At 54.4% G+C, this 14,357-nt stretch overlaps 1 protein-coding gene across 3 annotated transcripts in view; it reads right to left on the bottom strand.

The window, feature by feature from the left end:
• Window positions 1–14,357, bottom strand: part of PPARGC1B (PPARG coactivator 1 beta) — a 115,432-nt gene that overhangs the window by 8,760 nt on the left and 92,315 nt on the right. For all 3 annotated transcript variants that reach the window (XM_057540649.1, XM_007188669.2, XM_057540650.1), the window contains exons 5-11: window positions 12,164–13,298; window positions 11,198–11,234; window positions 10,605–10,678; window positions 8,679–9,459; window positions 5,429–5,504; window positions 3,271–3,392; window positions 499–653 (exon numbers count right to left, since the gene is read on the bottom strand). In XM_057540649.1, the coding sequence (XP_057396632.1) occupies window positions 499–653; window positions 3,271–3,392; window positions 5,429–5,504; window positions 8,679–9,459; window positions 10,605–10,678; window positions 11,198–11,234; window positions 12,164–13,298 (2,380 nt within the window). The remainder of the gene's footprint in view (window positions 1–498; window positions 654–3,270; window positions 3,393–5,428; window positions 5,505–8,678; window positions 9,460–10,604; window positions 10,679–11,197; window positions 11,235–12,163; window positions 13,299–14,357) is intronic.

The following is a 14,357-nucleotide window of genomic DNA, read 5'->3' as shown; positions in this document are numbered from 1 at the left end:
GACACTCAGCCCTGCACTCTGGAGGCTGCATCAGACTCTCCCCTACAAAGAACTCGCCCCTAAATGGTACTTTGTCCTTCTTCATTGACTTGTCCCCAGATGGCTAGGCATGGTGACCACAGTTTCACTGCGGCCCATTATTGGACAAGGCTGCTGCCTGTCGGGGCCGCCATGGTTGCCCCTCAAGGGGGCAGGTCAGCTACTGGCCCTGTGAGGTCAGAGAGACGGTAGCCAGGGTTCTGCCAGGTGGCTGTGAACACGAGATTGGACCTTCCAAGAGGCCACGAGAGGCTTCACCTCTTTGGTAGCAGTCCTGGCACAGGACAAGATGCACCAGAGGCCCGCCTCGGGGCCAAGTGGCTGGCAAGTTATACTCACCAGCACAGGGGAGTCTGGGTGTGGGAGCCGTGTCCAGAGGGGGCTTTAGGTTTCAATAAAGGAGGTCACTGCCCCTGACGTTTTGGGTCTGACTGGGACGTGCGGGGCCTACGTACTCACCGTAGTCAGTGTAGCGGGGCCAGCAGAAGTGCCGGAGCCCCCCGTAGCTCAGCTGGAAGGAGGGCTCGCTGCGCTTCCGCAGGGCAGCGCCGTTCCTCAGAGAGAGGGCGGCGTGCTCAGAACACCGGTAGGTGATGAAGCCGTACTTCTCGCCTCTGGGGGGAGAGGACAAGGGGAGCACGTCACTGGGCCAGCTGGGTCGACACCGTCAGACCACCCGCCACTAGGTGAGGAGCGGAAACCCGGGATGACTCTCGCGTGGCCCCTCGATAGACACAGTGACAGTCACGGGGCTGACCTCCACGATGGAGTAATAGTAAGAGCAGGCAATTTACTGCATGTTTGCCCGGGGCTGGCCACCACCCATCACCCCACACGCTCTTAGACCCCCCTGTGATGGGGGGGCTGTTGTCATCTCCCCGCTCTGGGGTGAGGAAACAGGCTCTGAGTTCAGAATTTTCCCAAAGACAGGTGGCAGAGCAGGGAAGTAAACTCAGGCCTCCCGCCATGAAAGCTGATCCTCTTCACACTCCCCTCTATTTCCCTCAGGATTCCCATTTTCTAGGATTTGCCACACCTATGCCCCCACCCTACCCGTCCCGCACCCTTCAAAGCCAGCCTCAGCCAGCCCTTCCTTGGCTGCTAACTTGGCCTTCACCTTCCCTAAGATCGAAGGTACTCCGTACGCATCTCATCCTTCATGGGAGACGCGTCGTGCCTGCCCGCTCAGCCTCCACTCCCCATCCTCTGACAACAGCGCCCTGTGCCCAGCTGGGCTCAGGGCGCCAGGGTAAGTCACACAACGGTGGCCCTCCTTGGCCACAGTGATTTGTTCAAGGATGAACCTGTCAGCCAAAGCAGAACCCCAAAGACTCCATCCCATGTCTTTGCTGGAACCGTGAGGGAGACTCCTGCTTCCTCGAGTAGGGGACAAACTTAGAGCTGGAGGCAGCCACTTTGCTACCAGGAGGGAAGCCTGCCTGAGAAGGATGCCGGGGTGAGGGGGACCCAAAGTCAGTTCTACCCCTGACTCATCAGTTCCACACATAACAAGAGGACGAATCCCGACCTACCCATCTGCCAGACAGATTCCTCACAGACAGCAACCCTGTGGACCCTCCTGCTACTCAGCACAGGCCTAGTGACAGCAGATGCCTTGTAAACACTCAGCTGTATCACATTTCCTGACACCTCTCGGAACCACGCCGAAGTTGGGACCCTTCTGATTCTTTAAATGTCTGAGACTCATGCATGCTTTTTAAATCTTAACAAATTGACCCGTCTCCTTAGAGATTAATTTGATTGCTTTGTTTTTACAGGTTATCTTCATTTGACATCCTGAAGATTGCACAGAACTTAGTTCTATTTGTGTAATGACTTTTTTAAAAAATTGTGATAAAAACACATAAAATTTACCATCTTGAAGTGTACGGTTCAGTTGTGTTAAGCTTGTGTGACGGATCTCCAGAACTTTTTCATCTTGCAAAACAAACTCTGTACCCATTAAACAACAACTCCCTATACCCCCTCTTCCCAGCCCCTGGCCACCACCATTGTACTTTCTGTTTCTATGAATTTGACTACTTTAGATCCCTCATGTAAGTGGAATCACAGAGTATGTGTCTTTTTGTGACTGGCTTATTTCACAGCATAATATCCTCAAGGTTCATCTATGCTGTAGCATATGACAGGATTGATACCCATCCTTTTTTAAGACTGACTAATATTCCATTGCATGCATATACATTTTGTTTATCCATTCATCTGTCAACAGACATTTGGGTTGTTTTCACCTCTTGGTTATTGTGAATAATGGTGCTATGAACATGGATGTGCAAATATCTCTTCAAGATCTTCCTTTCAATTCTTTTGATTATATACCCAGAAGAGGAATTGCTGGATAAAATGGTAATTCTATGTTTAATTTTTTAAGGAATCTCCATACTGTTTTCCACAGTGGCTGCACCTTTTATATTCCCACCCATAGTGCCCAAGTTTCTAATTTCTCCACATCCTCACCAACACTTGTTATTTTCTGTAGCCACCCTAAGGGATGTGAGATGTGTAATGATTCTTATGCAGAAACTATTTTCTCCCTGAAGTTTTAAAAAATTATTATTAAATTAGAATTTTTAAAACTTAATAACTTAGTTTGCAAGTATAATGGGAGATACTTTAGAATTATTTCAAAACCGACAAAGCTTTGACATCTAAGTTGTGCATTTATATGCAACCTATTCTTGCAGATCCCCTGACAGATGAAACACTGCTTCCCCAGGTGAGTGAGACACCTGGGCCGCAGCTGCAGAGGAACAGAGGGATGGAGCAGCATGGGGCTTGCAGCGAAGTAAGACTGCAATGCAAGCGTGCCTTCAGCCACCAGGAGCTTTTTGCAGCCCTGTACCAGCGTCTAGGATGGAAAACCAGAAGCTGACACATGGGCTGCAGATCTGGCTCTGCCACTAGGTAGCTGTTCAGTTAACTTGTCTGAGCTCCCCAGAAAGGAGAGCAATAGAAAGAGTAAGAGTGCATATGTCACAGGCAAGTTGGAAAGTTAAGTAAAAGAATGCATGGAAATTGGCTCGCACTTTAGCAAATTATCAGTACATGTTCCCTGCTATTACTGGGTTGCATGATGGTTACCGGTCCTTCCTTCCCCTGCGCTGGCGGTAGATTTGTTCTGCAAATCTTCTCAGGCATCTTTTATGCTTCCAGACCTGAATTGGAACCTCTGTGCCCTCCACTCCCCTCCTCTGCGAGAGCCTGACTCACCTCTTGCTTCTCGTGAGCACCTGGCACTCCACAATCTCGCCAAACACCTCGAAGCGCCTCTTCAGTTCACGGGAGCTCATGTCACTGGAGAGATTTCGAACGTACACCACGCGGCCTTCACCCTGCCCGAGGGGGACACAGAGGGACCCGTCATCATTGCCTGGCTTCCTGGAGCCCCCTTGGTGGCGGGCTCCCGTGGAGTCCTCGTCCCCAGTCCACATCACCTGGCTAAGCAAGCGACACCAGCTGGGGCTGGAGTCAGAGAGAGGACAACGACGGTCGCTATCCCAGAGGACCTGCCTTGTGAGAGGAGGGGGCTGTTTAGCATCGGATGGGGAAGTGGCCCCAAAGGAAGCAGCTGTTTACTTGAAGGGAATGAGCAGAGACTGGGCGGAGACGGGAGAGGGAACCATCACTACTGATGTAACTGCACGCTGAGTAGCTTCTGTATTTGTTTTGAGTCTGACTTTTTCTGGTAGTGGGGGAGGTCCGAGGATGGTAATGGACGAGCACTGGGGGCCAGGTGGCTATGGGTTAGAGTGGGCTGGGAGAAAAGCAACGGGACAGGGGCATAGGGCTTGGAGCCACCATCATCTGTGGTTTTGCCAGGGTACTGTGTAGACATGTGACCAAGAGGTGACCTTCAGGTGAGCTTGGTGCCAGGCCCCTAGAACTGCCCAACAGGGGGACGGGGGCGGGGAAGCCCAGCTGGAACCTCCCCTCTTCATCTACCGTCTGTGATTGGAAGTTAAAGCCACAGCTATCGGAAGAGTGGCTTTGATTTGCTGGAGAAACTCCAGCTGTGCTCCTGTGGGCAAAATCACCAGGTTCTGGTTTAGATGGGCTTTCTCCGGAACAGGTTAAGGCCTGTGATTCTCCAGCCATCCCCTTCTGCGCCACTGAGGGCAGGGAGGAAAGCACGGGCCCGCAGTCCACAGCAGGGCGCTGCTGTACGGTCACAGGAACTGTGCAGGTTCCCTAGGATGGCCTAGGTTCAGCTGCGTGTAGCAATGTCCTCCCCCAGCCTCCTCCGGCACCTTGAATTCACAAGGCTCTTTCCTGCCTCTGCCCCACTGTCCTCCAGAATCTTTGCTTCATTGGCTCCTTTCATCCCTTGGGGCCCAGCTCCTTGAAGATGCCCCTCCCAGACGACCATATAAATACATCTGCCCCACCAGTCAAAACACGACTGTTTCAGACATTTTAGTCATGACGTGATTAACTTCATAGTGCACCTCCCAATCTGTAATTACAGTGTTTATTGCTTTGTTTATGAGTCTGTTGTCTCTCTCTCCCTTCTGGCCCAACCATGGGAAGTGGGGACCTTGTTTGTCTCGTTCACTCTTGCCATCCAGCGCCTAGAACAGGGCACGTCACAACTGCTGAATGGTCACACATGGATTCCGAGAAGACGCTCCACATGGTTTTAAGTACCTGCTTCGAGACAGCTGCATGCGTACCTCTGGGGTGTGCATACCTCACGTGTTCCCTTCCCTGAAGCATCCTGCTGGGGGGGAGTTGGGGGGGAGGTGGACAATCCAGTGAGAGTCTGTCTGTCTGTTCGTGCTTCTGTCTTACTTTCCCTTCCCTCCTTTCTAAGTGATATGCAGGAGGTGAGTCCAGCTCCTCACTGCAGCTTCCTGATGAATTTTCCCTACGGGGTGCTTCGCAGTGGGTCCACTAGGCACAGCCTGGCCTCTGGACTAACTCTGGGAGAAGATTAGGGAGACGGATCAGGAGGAAGGGACAGTCTCTCTTGGTCCCTTAGCCCCGATCGCACCGGGGGACCCCATGTACAGATGAGTAAACTGAGGCTCAGGGAAGCTGGGGAGCAACTGACGGTCACACCGAAGTGGAAGCAGGGCCGGCTCTGCTCCCCCTTCACCGCCTGCCCCCCGGGCCCTGTCAAGCTTCTGATGCTGAGCCCTACATGCTCACCTACTGCACGCCTCCCAGCCAGTCCCTTGGCTGCATTTTGCACAGTGCCACCTTTGATGCCCTTTGGTGACCCCTGTGCTTTTTTAAATGAGAGAAATATCACCATCTCCTGCAGGCCACAGATGATCTCAAAGGGCTTCAGGGCTACAAAGCCCTAGCACTTCCTGACGCCCCTGCACATCCCCATTCACTCTGGGCTCTGGGGCCCCATTTCACTTACAATGGCCTTTTCCCGCCGCTTCCTGGTGTGCCGGACACTTGGCGTTCTGTCTGAACACGACCCTCTGCTCTCACATCTGTCAGTGAACAAGCAAAGCAGAGGCACTCACTCTCGGCAAGAACCACAGGGGGACGGGGGAAGGACTTGCTCAGGAGGCAAGGGATGCTTCCTCCGCTTCTTTCGGACTCGTTCATGAGGGCAGAACTATGAGAAGGCCCTCCTGAGGGAGCCCGGCTTTCCCCCTCAGCGGTGACCGCCCGGGGTCGCCTGTGGGTCTGAACACGTGACCGACACATACCTCCTGCCAGCTTCTGGGATGAGATCACTGAGAACCACCACCTTGCTAATCATAACCCTTGTGAACCTTTCTGTGCCAACGGGGGTGGAAAGGCCCTCTCGCTTCATTATGGTATTTGACCTGATGAAAAAAAAAACCATCCTCTGAGGTCTCATGTTTCCCCACTTTCCAGATGAAAACCCTGAGGCTCAGGTTCAGCATGAAATTCGCGCAAAGCTAAAAAGTAAGGAAGCCAGAGCTAGTGGGAGGTCTGCTGATTCCAGATGCACTGCTCTCCCTCCAGTGGTTGGAGCCTGGCCAAGTAGCAACCCCAGCAGCCATCACAGCCCCCAGGTCCTGGGGGCCAGCGGGCCAGTCAGCCCAGATGCACAGCCTGAGAGGCTCCTGGGTGCCGCACGCCTGCGCCCTCCTGACTGTCTGCACACCGCCCTCTCCTCCTGAGGGCCAGGCTGCTGGAGTGGAAGGAGCAAGGCATGTGGGGCGTGGGTGAGTCCCAACTCTGCCACACGCTGTCTGCATCCTTGGGAATAAAGCAGAGGATGAGAGCAGGGGCTCCGGAGTCAGAGAGCGTTCCAATGCTGACTCTACCACCTCCCTGCTGGTGACCTTGGGCTGGCTACTTAAGCCACCTCAGCTCCAGTTCTTCACCTGTGAACTAGGGAGAATCAATTGTATTTGCCTCCTAGGCCATTTGGGAGGATCAGATCAGAACATGCCCATAAATGCTTAGCCCAGGAACGGCTCGATACTTGCTGGCTATATTTTTCTATTGAACATCTTTGAGCCTCAGCTTCCTCATCTATAAAATGGGGATAAGAGGCAGACGCACCCTCCAAGTGCATCTGTGAAGCTCACATAGGGTAAAAGAAAGGGATGTGACTTGCAAATTTTAAAGTACTATACAATAATAGTACCATGATCCATTTGCAATGGAATTGGCAGCCTCCCCCCATGAAGAGCTGAGAGTGACTGGAAGCCTTGTTAAACCAGCTCAAAGTGCTTCCTGTTGACTGTTGTTTGGTAGCAGAAGCACAGGTAAAGAAATGCTGGTCTGGAGAAGACTGATGACTAGTTTATCAGGTTTACCAGCCACCAAGCTCTGCCAGGCAGCTGAGCAGGAACCAAGTTAACCAATTAACTTTCTCCAGTGGCAGAGAAAGCCAGCCCTGAACTTGGCCCAAACGGGAGAAGAGGAAAAGGAGAATCCATGGGGGTTTCAAGAGAGGCCCCCAACTCTTTGCAGACAAGCCCATGGGTACAGGCCCTGAACAGCTCAGGAGGGGAAGGAGGCCGAGAAACTCCAGCTCCTGCCTTGGGGGATGCGCTTCAACAGGACAAGAACCGTAGTAGCTTCTGAGCAGATGCTACAGAGGAAACCACCTAATGAGAACACAGGTGGGCTGGCTCACAGCGACCCCTGGAGAAAGGAGAATGGAGCTGGAAGGAGGGCTCAGAGAGGTCTGACAGAAGATGGCTCTGACTGATCGTCCTGGCTTATTACGTAGAAGGGCTTTTAGAGAAATTGCTCAAAATAAGTTCATTTCGAGTGACAGATAGTTCAGGGCTTCAGCACGTTAGTGTCTGGGGAGTCCACAAATCCCCTAAAATTGAATGCTCAGTTAGACGTCTATGCTCATTCTAATGGGGAAAGGAGGCTTTGCTTTTAATCAGATTTTCAGTTAAGAGCTACTGGTATAGATAAGGAAATATAAAGTGGAATTTTCCTAAGAAAAGGTATCTTTCTAGTACCTGAATTCTGCTTCTCAGAGCATGGCACTCTGGCAACGTCATCATTCCCTGGGAACTTGTTGAAATGCAAATTCTCCACCTCCACCCCCAGACCTACAAAACCAGACACTCAGGAGGTGGGGCCCTGCCATCTGCGTGGTAACAAGGCCTCCTGGTGACTCTGCACTGCTCTGGACCCAAGAGCACCACCTGGTGGTCACTAGGGTGCATCTCGGGCAGAGGGTTTGGGACCTGCACCCACCCTCCTCAGGCCTCCCCCAGGAAGAGCCAGGTCCTGCTGTGAGCAGGGAGAGAAGCAATCTATCTCCACCAAAATATGCCAAACTTCCATTCTTTCTGCCCAGCCCCCCCCACGTAATTCTGGACCAGCTCCTTCTACAGCCCGGTTCAGTGAGCAAAGATGGCACGAGCAAACAGGGCCATGACACATCATCCCTGTGCGAAGGTAAAAGAGCTCCCACGGGGCAGCTGACTGCCGGAAGACACTGTGCAACTCAGCAGCACTGAGAGATGGGAATGAACCTTATCACTGCTTTAAATCCTGGTATTTTTTTTTTTGGGGGAACACAGATTAGAATTATGCTAATCTTTCTTTCACATGGAAACATCACACAGGTATTACACTGTGTGGGTATATTGACCCTTGAACAACATGGATGTGAACTCCGTGGATCCACTTACACTGGGATTTTTTTCAACAGTAAATACTACAGCGCTACACTGTTGGCAGTTGTTGAATCTGCGGATACGAAGGAACCTCGGATAAGGAGGGCCGACTATAAATTATACGGGATTTTTGACTGTAGGGAGGATTGGTGCCCCTGACCCTCGCCTTGTTCAAGGGTTAACTGTGTATGTTTACACAAAAACCTACCCATTTTACAAATATAAAAACAGAAACAGATGAATAAGGGGCAAGTTCATTTAGATATCAGGCCACAACAGGCCAGAAAGTGGGTTTTCTTCCTCCCCCGAGGCCAGGAGATTTGGGCCACTCCTGACTGCCACACAGCAGGCTTAGCTTGGATACAGGACTTGCCCACAGCTCCCCAAGGAGTGCACCTCCAGGGCCTCCGACCAGGACGCTGACCACACAGGGAGACGCAGCCCCAGTTTCAGGGCTCCTCTCTCCCCTGACACCCCTGAAACTGGGGGGTCCTCAGTGGTCCACCATCCGTCCTGAGGCCACCCGTCTATCCATACCTGAAGGTCCTTCGTGTGGCTGGTGACCGGGAGCGGCAGGACGAGGAGCCAGAGCTGGAGCGGCTGCGGGAACAGAGCTGCCGACTGGCCTTGCTTGGTGGGCTCTGGTAGGGGCAGTGGTCAGAGCGAGGGGGACTGACCCCTGAGTCCTCTTCCTCGTCGTCCTCCTCGTCGTCCTCCTCTAGGAGGAAGTTGCTCTCGCCACTGCTGCTGCTGTCCTCAAAGACGGTGTCGTACTCGGGGCTCTTGCAGGAGGCCAGGTCTTCATCCTCCAAGGCTGTCTCCAGGAGGCCAAAGTGCTTGGTGAGGCTGGCGCGGATCTCGTGGTCTCTCAGCAGCGTACTGTCCTTGGTGGGGGCACCGACATCACAGCTCCTGCCTTCCTCCCTGCCAGAGGCCTGTGCCTCAGCCCGCGGGGCACCTTGCTGGGGCCAGTCCTCGAGGTGGACCCCAGATGGCTCCCAGGACCTCAGCACCTTCCTCTGCAGGGCGCCGTCGGGCTTGAGCACCTGGCAGTAGTCGTGGTCTCCAAAGGAACAGGAGAAGGGGCGCTTCTGACCAGCCTGGGAGGCTGGCTGGGCTGTGGCATGCCGCAGGTGGGACAGGAGCTCGCTCCGTTCTGGGTGCTTCTTTGGCAGCTTGTGGGCAGCCTCTGCGGCGGCCCCGAGCTGGGGAACCTCCGGGGTGGGAGCTATGTCTTTGCCTGGGCTGTGCTTGATGTCTGGCTTGAAGGGGTCTTCCTCTGTGGGCTTGTACGGAGGCGTGGTGGGAGGAGTGAGTCCTACCCAAGCAAGAGGAAACACATGTGAGGCAGAGACAGATCACTTCTCCAAGGAACACTGAAACCCTAGTTTGGGATGGCAGACAAGTAGCATATGTGTCACCACTCCCCAGAGCCAATGGCTGGCAGGCATCACTAATCGATCACTGCACTGCTGACTGAGCCTGGACGTAGCCTGGGACTCCTTCTCACACAGTCCATCAATAAGTTTTCAGAGCTGGCATGTGATGAAAGCCATTTGCCATCCCTTCTGTAGTCTGGCAATGGTAGCCAAAGCCTCCAGATCATCCAAGATCTCTCTTCCTGCTCCACATCCAATCATTCCACGAGCCCTCCCAACTGGTCATTCCAAATGCCTCTGAAGTCTCCCAGGGTGCAGAGGGGGCAGGCACCATAGGTAGAATCTCCCACCTGGATTTGACCACCACAGTGACCTTAGTGGTCCTGCAACTGACCTTGGACTCCACCGTCCCCCAGGCATCAGCCAGAGAGCTCTTCCTTTCTAGTGCTCCTGAAGCCCACAGGATCTAGACGAACCCCTTCGGCCTGGCATTCCTCTCAGCCTTTGGTGGTTGTGTTTGCCTGACCCCCCAGTTCTGCCACAGAGCAACACCGGGTGGCCAGTCTCCTCTGATGCACCTATACTGCCGCTCCTCTGTGCCTCTGCTCATGCCAGTTCTGCGGCCGGGGATACCCTTCCCTTTTTTTTTTGTCTCTCCAACTTCTATGCATCCTGCAAGCCCAGCTCAAATGCCTGCTGCTCTGGGTACTTTGTGAATCTTCTCAGGCCACATCCTGCCCCTCCCCACTCTTCCCCTTCCTCTGTGCTCCCAGAGCTCTTGCACGGTCTTTGGAACAAGCGCATATCAAACAGTACTTGTCATGGTGTGAGTCTGTCGCCCACATAAGACTGTGGGCTCCTTCAGGGGAAGACACGTGTCTCTTTTTATGTCAGGTCATGTGCCAACTGTTGGCAGCTAAACAGCTGAGCCTGGGCCCTGACTCTCCTTATAACGCCCTCAATGTGTAGCTCAAGACCCGGCGTAGCCTGTGCAGCAGTGGCAAGGAAGACTTGATTGGGTACTCCCTAACTGCCTAGGGGCTGCGTCCCCAAGGGCACCCCACCAGCTGAGCCCCTGGCTCACCTGCCGTGCCACAGAGCTCCACCGTCAAGGTCTGCTCGAAGCTCTTCTTGCCAAAAGGAGGGTCGCCAGTGGGGCTGAGGAGCACAGGAAGGAAAGAAGTCAGTCAGCAGCAGCTCCACCTCCCCGAGCATGGCAGGAGGGCAAGGGGACATTGTGCCAGACCCTGGCTCTGCTGCCCACGAAAGTGAGGCCTGGGGAGAATTTTCTGGGGAACTCTCTCCTGGTTGTCGGAGGAATTCAAAGCTGTACAGCTCTTTTAGGAGACACGGGAGAGACTTGAGGGAGGTGGAGACAGGACAAGCATTGTCAGCCTCCTTATTTTATGATGGAACACCTGAGGCCCAGAGAGGAGAAGACACTTGCCCAAAGCCACACAGCACTGTCAACTTTTCCCCATGAAATTCTCCATCTTTCCCCTGGGCATGCTTCTAAAAACAAACTCCCTTCCAAGGGAGCCCAGATCCTGAGAGTCCCATATGGCAATGAGGGCAGGGGTGTGGGGACAGGACCAGGCTCAGGGGCCGATGAACCACCCTACACCCAACCAGATAAGGTCTCCTGGAGTCATAAATCAACAATTTCTAAAAATCTACCTTTGCGACAAGGCCAGCATGAGGCACCTGGGAGAGTCTGAAAAGAAGACAAAAAAAGAAAAAAATAAGATTTTCCCCAACATGGCATGGCTAGCAGAAGTTTCCCTCTGAACTTCATCGGTACCAAGCACAGCTTCTTTCAGACATGTGACCCAAAAGCCTCTGCCACTTTTAGGGACTGCCAGGAACAACTCAAATCCACCTTCATTCCCCCAGACTCAGCAACATTAACAGCTGGTGGATCTACTGATTCTGCAGAGTTGATGGGCACCAGGGCGACCCCTTCTGGCCAATCAGTGTAGCACAATGGTGAAGCATTCCAGCTTCCAAGGCCAGTGGCTGTGGGCTTTGCCCCAGACAGATGCAGGACTAACTAGCTGAACCGACCATTAGCTATCTCTGTGACTTTGTTTCTGTGTCTTAAAATGGGAATTATAACAGCACCCACCACACGGGCTTCCTGTGAGGATCAATGGGGATAATCCGTGTTAAGTCTTAGACCAAGCCTGGCATAGCGAGTGCATAACAGATAACTGCTGTATTATTATCCCCACTATTGTTACCATTTAAAATGTCACTTCACTGTGGAGCTGAATTTATAGACTCACACCCTCCATCACATTGCTACCCAGGAAGTCTTCTTTAGAGCACTTATCACAATTTGTAATCACTTTTCCTTTCTTGCTCACTTTTTGACTGCCTGTCTCCCCCACTGAAACACAAGCCCCAAAAAGGCAGGCATCTTGCTGCTCGTTCATTAAGGACGCCTGGCCCATGCATGATGAGAAACTCAGAGATGTGAAGGAGGTTCCTGAAGATCTGCCCAACTAGCCTACTGTATAGGAAGGGAAGCTGAGAGCCAGAGAGGGAGAGGGATTTGCCCAACCCAGGGCTCCTGGCTCCCGGGCAGTGGGGTCTGCCACACCCCAGCCCTGCCCCCTCTCTCGGACCACCGACTCCGACTACCTCCAGAAGAGAGCTGCAGACAACTGGGGTCCTCGTCGGTGTCCCCACACCCGCTCTCACAGGGGCTCTCCAGAGTTGGGATCTGGGGTCCCCGTCGGAGCTGCTGGTCTTGGCCACTGTCGTCGTCCGCGGGGCTGCCCAGCTCCCCCTCCACGTCGTAGGCCTCAGGGGCCAGGCGCAGCGAGGGCAGAGCCCCTTGGGGCTCCGCGGGGACCATCGGCTCATCGGTGAACGTCAGCCAGGGGCCCAGCTCCGGGTTCAGTCTCCTGGAACGCCGCACGGGGCACACGGAGCTCTCCTGCTTCCTCCCCAGCTTGGTCCCCGGCAGGCCCCGGCCCGGCCTTTTCCGGCCCCACTCCTCCTCCTCCTCTTCCTCCTTTTCTTCTTCTTCCTCCTCCTCTTCCTCATCTTCCTCCTCCGGCTGCAGCCTGGCCAACCGGCCGATGTGCCCTTTCACCTCCAGCCGCAGCGGGCGCAGGCTGGGTCTGGGCCCCGAGCTCTGGGGTGAAGCCGTGACCCGCACCTCCTCCACGGGGGAGGGGTGGCCCGCAGAGGCCTGGCTGTCTTTGGGCCTGGGCCGGGCCCGGGGTGTGAGGGAGGCGTAGACAGGCGTGGCCAGGCGGTAGGGTTTGCTGACATCACAGAGGATATCTTGAGCCAGAAGTTCCCTCAGGATGGAGAACTCAGCCCAGGTGGCTTTGGAAGGGTGCTGGCACCGAGGCCGGGGTCTGACCTGCTTGGCGGGGCTGCTGCAGGGCTGGGGGGCTGGCTCTGGGGCCTGTGCGGGCAGCTTCCTCTGGGGAAGGCAGTAGGTGTGCATGTAGCGAATGAGCTGCACCATGGCCTGCGTGTCCTCCTGGGAAACCTGGGCGCCGGGGTCTGCCCTGCCCGGTGCTGGAGAGTCCCAGGGAGAGGCTGGAGCCGGCTGGGGACTCGGGCAGTGCTCACCCGCCTCCTCATCCTCCTTGGCAGGGACCCAGGGACTCAGGGGTGGTGGTGGCTGGAGGACCCTATCAGGGGAGCGGGCTTTAGCCCGGGGGCAGGACGGCACCGAGGTGAGGTGCTTATGCAGCTCCGTGCAACTCCGGGTCTGAGACTGCATCATGTGGGCCTTTCTGTCTTGGATGCTGTCCATCTGGAGAGGAAAAGAGGCCAGAGTGAGGGAGGAGACCCACACTGCTTCTCCCGGCTGCCCACCCCTGCAGCCACTGGCCAGGCCCAGCGTGTCTCACGTGGATCGTCAGAATTGCCAGGTTTCACCACTTCATCCCCAGCTTCCAGCACAGAGCCTGGCACTTAACAGTGCTCAGGGGATGAGGAACGAAGGAATGGCCAGCCTCCTAACAGGTCTCCTAGCTATGGATTTCGCCTTTTTCTAGATTTACTGCCAAAGCCCTGCTCTGAATACCCTACTCCCCTGCGCGGAGCCTTCAGAGAGAGCGCCAGGAAGTACATTAGTGGTTGCCTGGGGCTGGGCGTGGGAACAGGGATTAACTGTAAACAGGGACACTGGGGATCTTCCTGGGATGATGGAAATGTTCTAAAACTGGATTGTGGTCATGGCTGCACGACTCTGTAAATTTACTAAAAATCACTGAATCATACTTTTAAAACAGGTGCCTTTTATGGTATATAAGTGGCACCTCCATAAAGCTGTTAAAAAAAGAAAAAGAAAAAGAACAATTCAGTATCTTCCCAGTACCCGTGGGGTAAAGGGGAGGCCCCCTGGCCAGGGGTGCTCTGCAATGTAGCCCCACCCGACTGCTGTCTCCAGCCTTATCTGCCCCCACTGGTCCACACAGGGGCTTTGCTCCCAGTGCAAATGTCTCTTTGCTGGGGCTAGACTGGCTATCAAGGGTGTCTCACGCCCCTGGTGTGCCCCCTAGCACTCCAGAGGGCAGGCCGGCTCAGGAAGGAGCTTAGCTGCTGCCCTGTTGACTAAATGGAACATGAGGGATGGACCTCTGTTCTGGGAGGTCAGCAAGGACAAGTAGGGAGGGGGCACAGGGACAGGGTCCACCCCCCGGGGAGCCCAGGCAGGGGACAGACTCCTACACAGAGCCACTGTCTGAGAAAGATGCCATCTTGATTCTGCCCCGAGGGGTGGGATTGTCCACAGCAGGCCCCTGCAGCGGTGTCTGGGGACAAGAGGGGAGGGCTGGGTGTAGGCTTTGAGTAACAGGAACGCTGGCAA

The sequence above is a fragment of the Balaenoptera acutorostrata genome, chromosome 2 (genome assembly GCF_949987535.1).
Source record: "Balaenoptera acutorostrata chromosome 2, mBalAcu1.1, whole genome shotgun sequence".
Lineage (NCBI taxonomy): Eukaryota > Metazoa > Chordata > Mammalia > Artiodactyla > Balaenopteridae > Balaenoptera > Balaenoptera acutorostrata.
The sequence above is the reverse complement of the archived record's forward strand: the minus strand, read 5'-3'. Positions and strand labels throughout refer to the sequence as shown.